This window comes from Tasmannia lanceolata, unplaced genomic scaffold (assembly GCF_043159265.1).
Source record: "Tasmannia lanceolata isolate RefF3 unplaced genomic scaffold, GAP_Taslan_0.1 ptg000054l, whole genome shotgun sequence".
NCBI classification, from domain to species: Eukaryota; Viridiplantae; Streptophyta; class Magnoliopsida; order Canellales; family Winteraceae; genus Tasmannia; species Tasmannia lanceolata.
Window position 1 is genome coordinate 1,329,100 of NW_027518731.1, and position 15,338 is coordinate 1,344,437.

Below are 15,338 nucleotides of genomic sequence, written 5' to 3' on the forward strand. Positions count from 1 at the left end.
ATATTATATACCCAACAATTAGTGGGGTGCATATTCTTCGCCTCCCTTGTCACCTTCTATACCCATTCTTGCCACAACATAATCTTTTTACCGACACTGTTCTGCTATTTTTCACAACTCAAATGGATTACAAAAGTTGAATTGGTGGTTTTTTTTGAATAAAAATATTTTATGCGATGAAAAAGAAAGATGATTTTTAGAGAAAGTACAAATGAAATGAACAGCATTGTTTCAACTAAAGATTATTTTTTAAGGGAAAAAGGATTATGATTTCCACCTGCTAAAATCAGAAATAAGTTATACCTATAAAATCCCTAACATAACAAAATACCGAAATGAAAATGAGTTGTTATTTCCATGGTTTAAAATTTCGGTTTCCGTAACCGTTTCGGACCCCACCGAAATTTGGTAATTTGGTTCGAACTTCCAGACCGAATTTCCGAAATTTTGTAACACTTTTTTTTTTAATAAAATAGGCATTTTCTCGAAATTTCGGCCGAAATTTGGTAAAGGACGAAATCCGGAGTTTCGGAAAATTTCAGTAACAGTCTCCACCGAAATCCGAAATTTAAAACCATGGTTATTTCACCAATTAACTGAACAAAATGAACTAAAATTAGGATAAATCTTTTATTCGTATATTAGGATAGTCAAAAGAACAACATTCTCGTGCTTTTCTTCCTGTGGAGCGAAAATTCCGAACAAATATTCCCAAAAAACGTTAAAGAACGCATCCTAATATTTCAAGAAAAAAAAATTCATGGTAAACAAACGTACCCTTAGTGGTGGGCGAGAGGTAGGATTGGTGCGGTGAGAGACTAGAGAGCACGAATGAGTAGGGGTTGACAAGTGGCTAAAATATAAGGAAAAAATAAACATACTCCGTGTGGACATTTTTGCTTTCGCTCTGTTTTTTTTTTTTCTGGCTTTTCTTACCCTTTACTTACTAACATGGTTTTAAATTGACCGACATCGAAATCGATGAAAACCGAAACGGTCATTTATTTCGATCGAAATTTCGGAATTTTGGTCGAAATTTCGTTTTTTCTGAAATTTGACCCAAATTTTTTTTTTAAATATTAATCTAATATTTCACCGAAGTTTAATATTGAATAAAATAATAGTTTCTGGTTTTGTACCAGATTTCGACCGAAATTTCAAGGTCCGAAACCGGTTCAGAAACCGAAATTTTAAACCTTTCTTACTAAGTCCCTCTCGTGTACATCCCTCTCTCATAGTATGAGGGAAAAAATACAGTAACCAAACACGCCCTCTGTATTTCGTTTCCATTGCAGCTAAACATGGTCCTAGGGTTTTGAGGAGTAAAACAATGATATTTTGTTAAACCACAATGTAAATAGGTTGTGCCCCAAAAATAACATCCCATAAGATGATCGGATGATCCTAACCCTCTGATCCATAGCGAGACTGCGCATTATGGAAACTTCTATAGATCGGAGGGTTAGGATCATCTTATGAAAATGATTTTAGGGGCACAACTTGTGGCCAAATGAATTGACGGTTTGGATCATCCTATGGAGTGGGACCGTACAGTACACGTTGAAAAATACGGGTTTATATGGCCACCCATCATATAATTATCCACGGTGCACCTATGCCAACTGGACGGGTAAGATTTCCTGTCAATTTTTAATCTGCACCGTCCAATCCCAAACCCTAAGGCCCGGAACATCAAATCTAGGGTTCTATAAAAGGCAAAACGCGCCGCGGAGCTTCTTACCGCATTTCATTTCTCTAACCCTAACCCTAACTTCTCCCTTTCCGACTCGCAGGTAATATCGTGATTCATTTATTTTCTTAATTTCTATCATTCCTTTGCTTAGATTTCAGTCTAGTGCTTAGTGCTTACAACTATGTAATCTACCAACATTTGATTTCTGTTTTTTTTTTTTTCCTTTTTTCCTTTCTAAGTTTTTTCAATGAACGAGTTTCTTCATGGAGAATATCTGATTTTTGTTCTTTTTTTTCTGTTCGTTTGCTTCTTATTTGTTTTAGATATTTGTTTTTTTTTCTCAAGTGTTTTTTTTTTATCATAGATCGTAAGATTTTAGCTCACTTTTTTCTGCTCTTTTGTATTTTATTTGTTTTCAATAAACTAACTAGATACTTGTTTCTTCTTTTTTTCTCAATTTTTTTTTTTTTTTGGTCATAGATCGTAAGATTTTTGTTCCTTTGTATTTTATTTGTTTTCCGATAAACTAACTCGATATTTGTTTTTGTTTTTTTCAAGTGTTTTTTTCATAGATCGTAAGATTTTTGTTCATTTTGTTTCTTGGGGGGGGGGGGGGGGATTTTTCTGTCCATAATTTAGAGGGAAATTATATGATTATGGTTAATTTAGAGGGATATTATCATATATCGAAGGTCCCTCTATGTGAAAATTGAATATGTCTTATTTGAGTTATATTTTTTTGTGGGTAAAAAAGTGGGAAATTTTAGAAATATTTTTTGTTTCCAAACTTTTCCCAAAAATTCCTGCAATCCAAACAGGGTCTGAGATTACATTTCTCCCGCAATGACCAAAATTTAATTTTGATTTATCATTTCAACAATCTTGCTGTATCTGCTGGTTAGTGTAGTTTGGAATGGGCTTTTTTTGTCATTTCTGCTACCAATGTATTTATGATTTTGCATGGAATTGCAAAATACCCCCACCTATGAAAGCATCTGTTTATGTATGCTGTTCTTTTGGCAATGACCAAAATGTCCTCTCGAAAACAATGTGGAGAGAAAATCAAGGCTCAATTCTCAGAAGGGCTTTTTTGCCAAAACCCCAATGTGGGTATTTGGGAAGAAACACCAGAGAGCCCGAGATTTGGTATTTGTTATTATGCCATGGGCCTTTGGTCGTGGAGCATTTTGGTCTCTTTCTATAGCCAAGAAATAAGAAAGCAAGAACAGTAATTATGTTTTCCAGTTGTGGGTGTTTCTGTAATTTCATAAATCAAACTGTTGACTAGACTAGAGAGACCTTGACTTAGGCCCTTTTCGTTTGAGATTATGAAAACCAATGGTGAACCCCAGAACCGATTATTTTCAGTCCAATAATCAGTACCGGGGCTCACCATCGGTTGTCATAATCTGAAACAAACAGGGCCTTAGGGTTGGAGATTCTGTTTATCTGGAAATGAGATTCTTTTAGCAAAATTTGAAAAAAGGCCTTGTTGCGAGGTTATTTAAAGCCCAGTGCAGGTCTCAATTATCTGCATCTCGAAAGTTTTGATTTGGCTTGCTGTTTTAATTTACAAAATCGCTTGTTGAAAAAAGGCGTTGCTTTTTTTTTTCCCTTATATGTTACTCGACAAGGGCTTTTCTTTGTCTTAGAAAAATCCTTATTTTTTGAATTTTTTCCTATAAATATTGGTAGAGAAACATCTATCTAAATACTGGTCTGAATATTATTGTGTACATTATTTTGATTTATACCACTCTTGACGAACCTGTATTCTGATTTAGTAATTTGCTTTCACGGAATTTTGAAAATTTCTTTGATTTTTCGACTGATATTTAATAGCACACAAGGCCAATCATAGGGACACAATTTTGTATCTATTAGGTCATTTAAAAAATTGTTTGACCTCCACCCTTGTCAAAAGAGACTCATATATTCAAATCACTGACTTGTTTTCGCCAATCGAGTTTTGTTTGGGAGAGTTCTTGATTAAGTATGAATTTTTACAACTGATTTCAACACTTTTTTCTTGTAAATTTATTCAACTCAGTATCGATTTTGGATATTGGAATCTTAAATATTGTAACTTTCAAATAAAATAGAAGATCTAAGATGTTGAGCCATTAGCATTACAGAGAGGAAGTAGGAGGAAGGAAGAATGTCTCATCGCAAGTTTGAGCATCCAAGACATGGCTCTCTAGGGTTTTTGCCCAGAAAAAGGGCCTCTCGCCACAGGGGAAAAGGTCTCTTCTTGTTTTTTAGATTCAAATTCCTTATTTTGTGATAGATTTAATTGAAACTGTTGCTTAGAAATCTGCACTTTTTTTTTTTGTTTCTTTGTTTTACTCATTGATGCTTATGAACCCTTATACATTGCTGCTCAAGCTTTTTTTTTTCGCATTTAATTGATGATGCAAGTGTGATTCAATGTTGTAATCGTTTGTGGGGTGAAGTTTGTTTCTTTAACATGAATTACATTTATTTGTCTCCTGTGTATCTGTGCTTTTTATTTTATATTTCAAATTATTCTTTTGTTTCCTCATCCCCATTGTCTATCCTTTTTGAGGTAAGCGGTTTTGTGAAGTCACTTTTTAACTATTGTTTATTGTTAAGAACACTTCGGAGCCCTTTTCCAAATCCTATTTGTATTTTCACGAACGAAAAGAAAAATATTCCTAGGTGTTTTGGCTTTGTTGACATTTGATGTGATTAATTTTCTTCTATACATTCCATGAAACACACATAAATTGTTGTTCTTTGTTTCCTGTAATTGTTCAATGTGTTTTTTACTAAATTGGTTTCTTTTGCCTCATGCATCAACCTATGAAATATGAACAAAATGGATGCAAATTTTTGGAACCTTTATTTTTTGACATGAAAAGGCCATGTCTTTGTTTAACAGACACTGGGTACTAGTTCATATGTAAAATCCAAATATGGGTCCTATATGTGGAAATTTTGTGTGATCATGTCTATATAATTATGTGCTGTATGCATTTTGCTTAATCTAAATGTGCATTTTATGTAATCTTGTTATGTTTTTAAGCCTTCATATTATGTATAATACGGTGTATACATGCTCCTCATCTTATTTAATGGGCCAACAAGTATTAAGGCTTGAAATATTTGCACCTGATTATCCCTTGAAAAAAAGGTTGTTTTCCTCATGGGGCAGAATTACCCTTATCAAGGAAGTCCTTGCAAGTCTCCCCATTTGCTTCGTGTCATTATTTCATTACCCTGCATGATTTTTTTTTTGAAGAGGTAATCAACATATATAAGAAAGAAAAGGGAACACCAAGAAGGTCACCCAGAGAAAAACAACAAGAAAAACAAAAAAACTCAAAAATACAAAAGCCTCAGGGGGGCAGATAATAAAAAAACTCCAATGCCGCACTGACAACACCATCTCTAGCTAAAGAATCCGCCTCGCCATTTGCGGATCTACGAACATGAGCAAAAGCAATAGATGAGCCCTCAACAATATCATGGATCTCATCAAAGAAAGACCAGAATCTCCAAGGCGGCACCGCAGACCCCCGAAGCCATCTAACCACATTCAAAGAATCACCTTCCACAATAGTATTATCCAAAACCTCCCTAGCAATTTTTTTAATACCTTCAAAAGCCGCTCTAATCTCAGCTTCACTGGAATCACACACACCCAACGGATTAGAAAAGGCCCAAAGAGACGCCCCACTGGAATTACAAAATAGCCCACCAATACCTGCCGGCCCTGGATTACCAAAACTCGAGCCATCAAAGTTAAGCTTCAACCAACCAGGAGGAGGGCTCCATTTTTGCACCACCTTAGAATTGACATTCCCTTCCAAACACAAGAATTGAGTAGATCCAACGAAATTTCCTATGGAATAATAAATAGAATAGCAGGAAATAATATTTCGTACGTTGGAATGAAGTCTGCAAGCCTAAAAAGGAGGGAGCTCTTGGTAGTATTAAGGTTTAAAATGACGAATAAGGCTTTGCACAAGAAATGGATTTAGAGATTTGGAGGAGGTGAAGATTGTATATGGAAAAGTTTCATTGACGTTAAATACGGTTATGGAGTTTTTTTTTTTGGGGACCGGGGGTGATAGGAATCCAAGATACGAGGCTGGCAAGAAGTGACCCAGACCCGCGGGTCTACCCGGCCCGCCTGTATTTTTCAGGGTCCGAGTCACTCCTTTGTGACCCGTTTGAAAATGACCCGCTGGTCCCCACCCAGCCGTGAAAATTGGGCCGGTTCGGGTGGACCCGTGGGTGCCTGTAGAGAAGCGAAACAGGTTTTATTTTGGCATTTTTTCCGTAATTGTTATACTTTTTTTGCATTTTCTTCGTAGTTTTTTCCGTAATTGTCATATTTTAGTACATTCTTTCAAAAAAAATACCGTAGTTTTTCTACTTTGTTGCCATTTTTCCGTAAATCTCTAAAAAAGTCAATGTAAATAACGTAAATGGCTAACACGATTATATGCAATTGCAAAGATGCGCGAGAAGTAGCCTCGGCGAAGGTTGCTAGCAAATCCCTATATAAACAACAAAAATAATAAAAAACAGGAAAAAAGGGTGACCAGCGGATCCACCCGGACCGTGCGGGTGGGGTCCGGGTCCACACTTCGTCACTCATAAATTTTTCCGGGTCATTTTGACCCGGCCCACCCGTTTGCCAGTTCTAGTTGGATGAGGGTCTATGTGTAAGATTCTCTAGCCGTTGGGAGGCATTTGCCTGCTTTATTGTAATTGCATGTTGGCCTTTATTATTAAGTCACACATGACAAGTGGGACCGTGCTCTTACCGTCACATGGGGTAAATCTCTCCTAAAGTTTAGGTTTGTACCGACCTATGCTCTATGGCATGGGTGGAGAGATGTATGCTCACGTGTTTAGCAGGTTCAACCTATCAATAGTGAGTGGGCCCCTCTGGAGTTAGAAAAGCTGAAGCTAAATGTTGACAATTCAAGCTTGGGGAATCCGGGGCCTACCTCCGAAGTTAGGAAAGGTGAAGCTGAATTTTGATGGTTCAAGCTTGGGGAATCTAGGGCCTGCATGAGTAGGAGGATTATTGAGGGATGAGCAAGGAGTTACATCTTTAGCTTTCTCGGGCTTGTCGGGGTCGGTGGACTAATGAGACGGAGGTTAGAGCGGCACTCCAAGGACTTCCATCTCATTGATCCAAATATCTATGACCATCTGATCATTGAAAGCGACTGTCTCAATGTCATTAGATGGCTCAAGGGGTCATCTTCTCACCCATTTTGGTTCTCTCATTGGATAGATGAGATTCAGGACCTAGGTAGATGGATCATCAATTTCTTTCAAGCATGTCAGCGGGAAAAGCTAGAAATCTTTGACTTTCTCCGACCTTGATGTTGTTTGTTTTTCGATCCATTGTTGTGCATTGATATTTGACCGCCCAGGTTGCTCAGGCTCTGCCCTTATTTTAATAAATCTTTCACCATTCCAAAGAAAAGACAAGGGGGACCACATATATTTTAATTCACTTAAAAGTTATTAACTGAACCAAGAGGGCCCAGTTTGACCTAGCAAACGGGTGGGTCGGGCCTGGTTTGACCCGACCCGTACGTGTCCGGGTCAAACGGGGCGGGTCAAAATGACCCGGAAAAATTTACGGGTCACGAAGTGTGGACCCTGACCCCACCCCTACTGGTCGGGTGGACCCGCGGGTCACCCATTTTTTTCCTGTTTTTTATGATTTTTGTTGTTTATATAGGGATTTGCTAGCAACTTTCGCCGAGGCTACTTCTCGCGCATCTTTGCAATTGCATATGATCATGTTAGCCATTTACGTTATTTACGTTGACTTTTTGAGAGATTTATTATTTTCTGATCCCTGCACCTAAAGCCTTTAATTCCTGTTCAAGAACACCAAATCCTAGCTTCCAAACCAGCCTCCCATTAGCCATGAATGCGCCACCCCTTTACCTGTTATTTGTTGAACAGTCATTGACCTGCCTATTTTCAAGAACTGTTCTAAAACCACATCTGCAGCTCCTTAACCTGCATCTTATCCGTGACCCCCCCCCCCCCCCCCCCCCCCCCCAACACACACACTTTTCTCCTCCTCCTATTCCCCCACTACCTTACCCCATCAAAACCCTAGAACCAGTCCCTTTTGTCTCTTACAGATTCAAGAACCCTTCTTAGACATACGCTGCCATGCTATTCCCGCTCCTATAATCCAGACCAGTCCCTAATAAAACCAACATTCCCATCTTTCCATTAAACCCTTCGATTATAGACTTTTCCTGGACAATTCCCATCCTGAATAGTCCTCAAACATGTCATCCAGTCCAATGTTACCTCGAATGCTGTTTATTTCAGTACACGGTACTGAAACACTGTACTCTGCGACTTCTTTTAATTTCTTGGGAGGAGATTCAGATGAGCAGATGTAGTAAGGAGTGTCCTTGTCCTAGTTAGAACTTTCCTCCTGGGTTTTGAAGTTGGACTTTGGCGGTTTGGGTCTTGGCAATCCCGGCCCAATGGGTCTTCTTAGGAGCACAAAGAGAGGTTAAAGTGGCATTTCGAAGACCTATAGATGAGAAAGATTCTAACGAGGTGGAGGTTCAGGCGCCTTTTTATGCAATCTGCCTTGTAGATCGGACTTAGTTGGAACACCTTATCATTGAGTCATTGAGGGGGAGACTTAGTTGTCACGCTTGTCAGAGATGGGGTTTGCTATCTTTGAAGATCCATGAATGCTATTGAGGAGATTCTTGATGTGATTGAGTGACACAACATGGAAATTTGGCATGTCTGTCGATCTATCAACAGTGATACAGATCTGCGTGCTCCTTTGAGTGTGTTGACATAGATGGAATTTTGACTTGAGATCATCTCTCCGAGGATATTTGTGCTTTCTCTTCCCATATTGCTTCTAGCTTGCTACTGTTTTCTTTTAGTTTTGATCTTTTTGTGTTGTTCTGTTTGGTTTGATTAACTTTAGTACCATTAACCATTCAAAAAATTAAAAAAAGGGGACTGATTGCATGACCATGTTATTTTACACTTCTCTAATTGGTTGCAGAGAGCTTTTTGGGAATTGTAATAGCTTTTGACAACTGTTAAGAAAATGTAAAACAAGGTTATTCATCCCATTATCAAAAAATGGATGTGCAGATGTCAGTGGCCTTAAAAATGTGCAAATTGATACCATTTTTTCCTTTTGTTTTTTGGATAATGATGAACCTCTTGAAGGCGGATTAGAAGTCAATTTGAATGCCCTTGTAAGCAAGGTTATAATCCTGCATATTTTGGGCATTTTAGGTCTAACATTGTTGCTTTGGTCCTGGGGAATGTTTATTGGGGATAATGTCGCCTTTAGAGAGTAACAAGGTCCTAGAGTCAGACAGAAATGTCTAAGTTTTTACTGCCACCATTTACCCAAGGAGAAACTTCGAACTTGTTTTAGAGACTCCATCTGGGGTGAGATATCTATGGAGAACATCAATAAAACTTGCCTTAGGGACGTGGAAGAAACCTTGCCTAAAACAAGGAGGGTAGAGATCTACTCGCTCAAGTTTAGCAAGATAATGATCGAGACACCTACGGGGCGCGTGTTCGGCAAACAACTTAAAAAAATGGATTCTACCTATTTTGTAGGTTTTTGGGACCTACTAAAGCAACTCTATATTTCGAGAATCTTGTTCGGAAGGGCAACCCACGAGAGTCCGTTTCCATCACTCGTCATTTTTCACGGTTAATTGAGTAGATTCTGCGGAGCGACTTCACGTCGCTTCCGCAATCCGCTTCTATGGATCCGTATGTCTGTTTCCTCTCGATTCTATAGGAGATACTGGAGAAGCGTTGCCGAACACGCCCTACATTGCCCTTTGGTTGCTTGCTTAGGAATTAAGACTTGGTTTTTTGTATTCTATGCAAGTAGATAGAATAACCAATAGTTTGATTTACGTATGTATGCTCACAACTGCCACCACAATTTTGTATAACTTTTGTGTTTTTCAGTGTCATAATAATTGTATTTGGTTGCGTGGATGCAATGGGGCGCCCTTGCAGCTGTGTTTGGCAAGGGCGCACTTAATTTTGGCATTCTCATTTTAAGATTTTCTAAATGTATGCAATTATTGAACTGCTCTTTGATTCACTGAATGAACTTAAAGCCAACATGTCTGTTAACAATGTATCTGAGTGACCCAACTTGGCTTAAATAAGTTTTTAGTCACTTCAGCTCTTTATGCAATGGGGCGCCCTTACAGCTGTGTTTTGGCAAGGGCGCACTTAATTTTAGCATTCCGTTTTATGATTTTCTAAATTTATGCAATTATTGAACTGCTCTTTGATGCACTGAATGAGCTTAAAGCCAGCATGTCTGTTAACAATGTATCTGAGTGACCCAACTTGGCTTAAATAAGTTTACTTATACAGTTAATTGTTTGGTTGGCAATGCTACTTTTTGTTTCTGATTATTCTGTTTGCTCAATGGGTTGATGCAGTGAAATCCTTTCCGAGGGATGATCCAACTAAACCTTGTAGGCTGACTGCATTTCTAGGATACAAGGCTGGGATGACTCATATTGTCAGAGAAGTTGACAAACCAGGATCAAGTAATTTACTTTCATATAAATATCCATAATTTTCTTTTCTTTTCCTTTTTCAAGCTGGAAACACTACTTCATTGTGAATCTGATGAAAGGCTTTCTTTATGAGTTATCCCTGTATTCTTTTTAAGTGAAATTTTCTTTGTTTAGAGCTCCATAAGAAAGAAACATGTGAGGCAGTAACAGTTATAGAAACACCGCCAATGGTTGTTGTTGGAGTTGTCGGTTATATAAAGACACCTCGTGGACTTCGTTCTTTGAACACTGTTTGGGCTCAGCATCTCAGTGAGGAGGTGAAGAGAAGATTTTATAAGTACTGGGGCAAGTCAAAGAAGAAAGCCTTTACCAACTACTCAAAGAAGTACGAGTCTGAAGAGGGGAAAAAGGATATTCAGGCACAGCTGGAGAAGATGAAAAAGTATTCGTCCGTCATTCGTGTTTTGGCCCATACTCAGGTAATTTTTATGCAGCTTCTTCTTCTTGTTTTTTTTAATGGCATTTATGAAGCTTCTATATCCTTGCATTATCTTATGTGGTCTGTAATTTATTTCTTCATTATTAGTTAAATGCCTAAAGATACAAAACCATGAAATCTATGTCAAACCTAATCCAAATCTGTTAAGGAACCAAACCTGCGTTCTCGGCAATGAGAATTGTGCAGAAATAATTCCTCAGTTTGGAAATTGAGTTGAACTTCTTATGCTTTCGCTTCTTGTTTTTACACCTTTGATTGTTGTAGAGAAAAATAGGAGGTGGGAGGTGTAATATATAGGCCAATTCATGCTTCCTCTTCTTCTGTTTTTTCCGCTACTTGTACATGAATTGAAATCCCATGTATTAAATTGTGATATCATGCTCAGACCCAAATCTGCCCTTCACTTTTTAACCCATTAGAACTTTTTATAAAGACCTTTATGGGGTCGGGTCTGTCATTGAACATAACAATCTGCTTGGATACCCTTTGACATCAGAAATATCTCCGTTATTTTGAAAATATTGCATTTTTACCCCAACATTTTTATAAAACGACAAAATCCCAAAATAATCATGAGATTTTAAAAACGTAGTGATATTTTCATTTTAATCATAAAATATCACGTTGTTTTTATTTATATTTTTCTTAAATTTATATATTTATATATTTTTTAAATAATTTTATTTTTATCTTTTTTTTCCGATATAAACCCGAAAAAAATAAAAACAAATTTAATATATCCCGAGATTATCCCTTGCCAAGAAATTCCTGAGAACGATATTTGTGACGGAAAACCTCTTGGATTCTTCTTTTGCAGATTAGAAAGATGAAGGGCCTGAAACAGAAGAAGGCTCACCTCATGGAGATCCAGGTGAATGGTGGAGATATTGCTCACAAGGTAGACTATGCTTATGGATTTTTCGAGAAGCAAATTCCTGTGGATGCCGTATTTCAGAAGGATGAGATGATTGACATCATTGGAGTAACCAAGGGCAAGGGATATGAAGGTGTGGTGACTCGTTGGGGTGTCACTCGTCTCCCGCGCAAGACCCATCGGGGCCTCCGTAAGGTAGCTTGCATTGGTGCTTGGCATCCGGCTAGGGTTTCATTCACGGTTGCCAGGGCCGGGCAAAATGGTTACCACCATCGGACTGAGATGAACAAAAAGGTTTACAAGCTTGGAAAAGCAGGGCAAGAATCTCATACAGCCATCACAGATTATGACAGGTTAGGATTCTTACATTGAATTTCCTCTTTATTTATTTATTTATTATTATCACCGGCCGATTCTCTTCCCAATCATCTTATATGTGTGGCTGACAATAGAATACTATGAGTTTCTGTTTGCTTCGTACCTATTGGTTAAATTTTGTGATTTTCCCTCCTGATACCCAATGATCAAAACCATTGCACGATCCGGAAAAAAATGATCAAAACCATTGTACACTTAGAATATGACTTCTCTTGATTGAAACGTTTATCTAGATGTTTTGAAGTTTCTCCCTTGTGGCAATTTGCTCACTCCCAATTTTCTCCTCAAATTGAGTCAGTAAATTAATACTTATACTAAATTACATATATGTTAGTTTCCTTTCCCAAAGGGACCCTTAAGCTCTGCAACAAAAGAACATTCTTTACCTAGATTTGCTCAGGATACCATTATCTTACATATTGATTATTTCTGCTAACCCTTACTGCTGTTTTTCAACCAATGATGTTTAGGACCGAGAAGGACATTACTCCGATGGGTGGCTTTCCTCACTACGGAGTTGTGAAGGATGATTATCTTCTGATCAAGGGCTGCTGTGTTGGCCCAAAGAAGCGAGTCGTCACCTTGAGGCAGTCACTGTTGAAGCAGACCTCTCGGTTGGCCATGGAGGAAATCAAGCTTAAGTTCATTGACACCTCCTCCAAGTTCGGCCATGGCCGCTTCCAGACCCTAGAAGAGAAGGCCAAGCACTACGGACGGGTCAAGGCGTGAGACAATGTGTGAGTCATCTAAGCTTATAATTTTCTGCTAGAACTTTTTATTCTCTCTGTTTTTGGTAGATACTCTTTAGATTGGTTTTTGCTCCAAGTTTCGAAATTTTGTTTGTTTGGTTTGTAGTATTTTTAAAGTTGGAGGTTTCTCATGAACTGGCTCTACTTTGAAGAACAAAGTTATATTTGCTTAAACCTTGATAATTACTAGTTTAAAGATTTGCAGAATGCTAATGTTATGTCAGAAGTTGAGGTTTCAGATATGACCGGCTACTGAAACCTTCTGTAGGATTCTCTAAAGAAAAGCTAAAGGGCATGTTTAGATGCATGTATTCTATATTCCCGGAAATCTTTTTTCTTGGAATGAGTTTTCCATTGTTTGTAAAACTCATTTTTCAGAGATTTTCTTATTCCCAGGTTTAAATTTTCTCCAAATTGAGGGGAAAACAAAAAACCTGGGCATCAAAGAAAAAAGAAAAAGAAAAATATATACGTGTACTTTTAGGACTCAACTCAACTCAACAAAGCCTTTGTCCCAAACTAGTTGGGGTCGGCTGAATGAGTCCTTTCGAAATATTTCGTGAAGAAGGTGACATGTTGGGTGAAAGTAGGAAAAAAACTCAGGCACATTTAAATATGCCTAAATTGTTTATAGTTTCACGTAAGAGACCATGTGGCTTTGATTTTTTTTTGGGCACAACCTATCTAAGTCGGGGGCCAAACAAATGAAAGGTTTTGATTGTTCAAAAAAGTGGGATCCACTATTTTCTATGTACTTGCATGGTTGAATGTATTGTGGGTGTGTGTCTTATACTCTTGGCACCTTTGTGGCTCGGTCCATCTCCCACAACGAATTGGCCTCTGACATCGTACCTCCACAAAAGTTCACATGAGTCAGGTGGAGATTCAATCACACCCAATTCATAAGCATGCATTTGAAGGATTTTGTTCTCACATGCCCAATAGAGAATTTTTGACTGGTAGAAGACCAAAATTTGAAAAGATGAAAATTACCTTGTAAAAGACCAAATACCCCTGATGCTCAGTGGTATATTTTGATAGGATGGTTACCACTAACTCAATTCAATGCCATACGTCGAGTTGGACCCATCATTTTGCTCATGTCTTGATGGGACGGGTCCCACTGCCTCTCCCGGACGCAGCCCATGTATATGATGGGGCTCACAATTTTGCGCGTCATGTTCTGATGGGGTGGGTCCATTTATTTACACTCAATTCCTTTTAAATACTAAAAGACTAGCTAGTAGAGCTTGATATCAAAACATTGGAGTGTTGATATCATTTCCCTTTGGAAACTGTAAAAGTTGAAGAATTTTTTTTTGCAAATAAAGCAGCCTAGAGCGGGTGTGAAGGGGGTTAAGAATTTTTTTTTGCAAATAAAGCAGCCTAGAGCGGGTGTGAAGGGGGTTAGGCTCTGAGCCTAGAGCAGAAAGAAGAAAGGGTGGAAAGAGGGCTGTGATAGTCTAGAAAAAACCGAAGAAGTTGAACATGGAAAGAACAAGAGTAATGATGATTTGGAGAAAATAGGGGCATAGTCTTATGACGAAGACGATGTTCATGGAACAGAAGCAAATCCTAATGATAATTCCTACCGACTTTCACATTTATTATGTTATTTGGCATTTCTCACCTCATTTGTGGGACCTTTTTTTTCTTTTTTTTACTGAAAATGAAATTCATGAACATGTGTTTTTTAGTCCAATATTTTTCCAGAAAATACTGCACGGGTTACACCATAGGATGATCTAAACTGTCCATTTGATGGGCCACCATGTAAATAGGTTGTACCCCGAAAATATCATTTCATAGGATGACAATAGCCCTCATCTATTGAGGAATTGCATATTATGGAAACCTGTAGATCAGACGGTTGGGATCGTCCTATGGAAATGATTTTTATATAAGGATTTGAAATCAAGAAATTCCATAAATTTCTAATATTCCATGGAAACAAATTTCATGGTTGCCAAACATGGCCTTAAGCGTTCAATTCATGTTAAAAGATCTTGTTTCTATCATAGCCCACATGCATGAAAATTAAAATAATCCATGACCAGGGACGGAGCCAGGAATTTACACTGGGGGGCGGACTTTATCGGACAAAAACCTTTTTGAAATTTTTTACAACTCAAATAAACCCCTAACTCCCAATCACACCTAGGTTTCCAAATTTTTAGGCCTCTCATCATCTTTTCGAAAAATAAAAAATACCCCCGTATTTTGATATTGGCACCCTGATAGTGGGGCCGCCCAAATTCCAAGGTTTCGTTCTCATTTTGTTTAGGATTTCCCTTTCCTTTTTAAAAGAGAAAATAATAATAATTATAACCCTTATCAATTAGTTAATGGAACCCATGTTCGGTTAGATGTAGTTTAATCAAATAGGCTAATCTTGGTGCACTTAATCAACTCTACTCTCTTGTTAATTTTAGCTTTAGTTTATTCAAAATTTGGGTGCACTTATCAATTGTCCACTTTGGGTTAAAATCTCCAAGTTGAGAGGATTTTTGGGGCCTCCCAAGTCGGTAATGGCACCCCAAATTCTGGGTCCTGTGCTGTTGTGTGTTATTTTCATCTCGTTTTGGATTAG

The 15,338-nt window shown here is 38.0% G+C and overlaps 1 protein-coding gene across 2 annotated transcripts; it reads left to right on the top strand.

The window, feature by feature from the left end:
• Positions 1-1,638: 1,638 nt before the first annotated feature.
• LOC143864679 (large ribosomal subunit protein uL3y) lies at positions 1,639-12,922 on the top strand. 2 transcript variants are annotated; one of them, XM_077375425.1, is made up of 6 exons: positions 1,639-1,793; positions 3,829-3,936; positions 10,168-10,278; positions 10,423-10,727; positions 11,565-11,974; positions 12,470-12,922. In XM_077375425.1, the coding sequence occupies exons 2-6, from the start codon at positions 3,852-3,854 to the stop codon at positions 12,726-12,728; spliced, it is 1,170 nt and encodes a 389-aa protein (XP_077231540.1). In that variant the 5' UTR covers positions 1,639-1,793; positions 3,829-3,851; the 3' UTR covers positions 12,729-12,922. The 2 variants fall into 2 exon arrangements, with proteins under 2 accessions (XP_077231540.1, XP_077231541.1); XM_077375426.1 differs by having other exon boundaries at positions 1,709-1,793; positions 3,821-3,936.
• Positions 12,923-15,338: the final 2,416 nt, after the last annotated feature.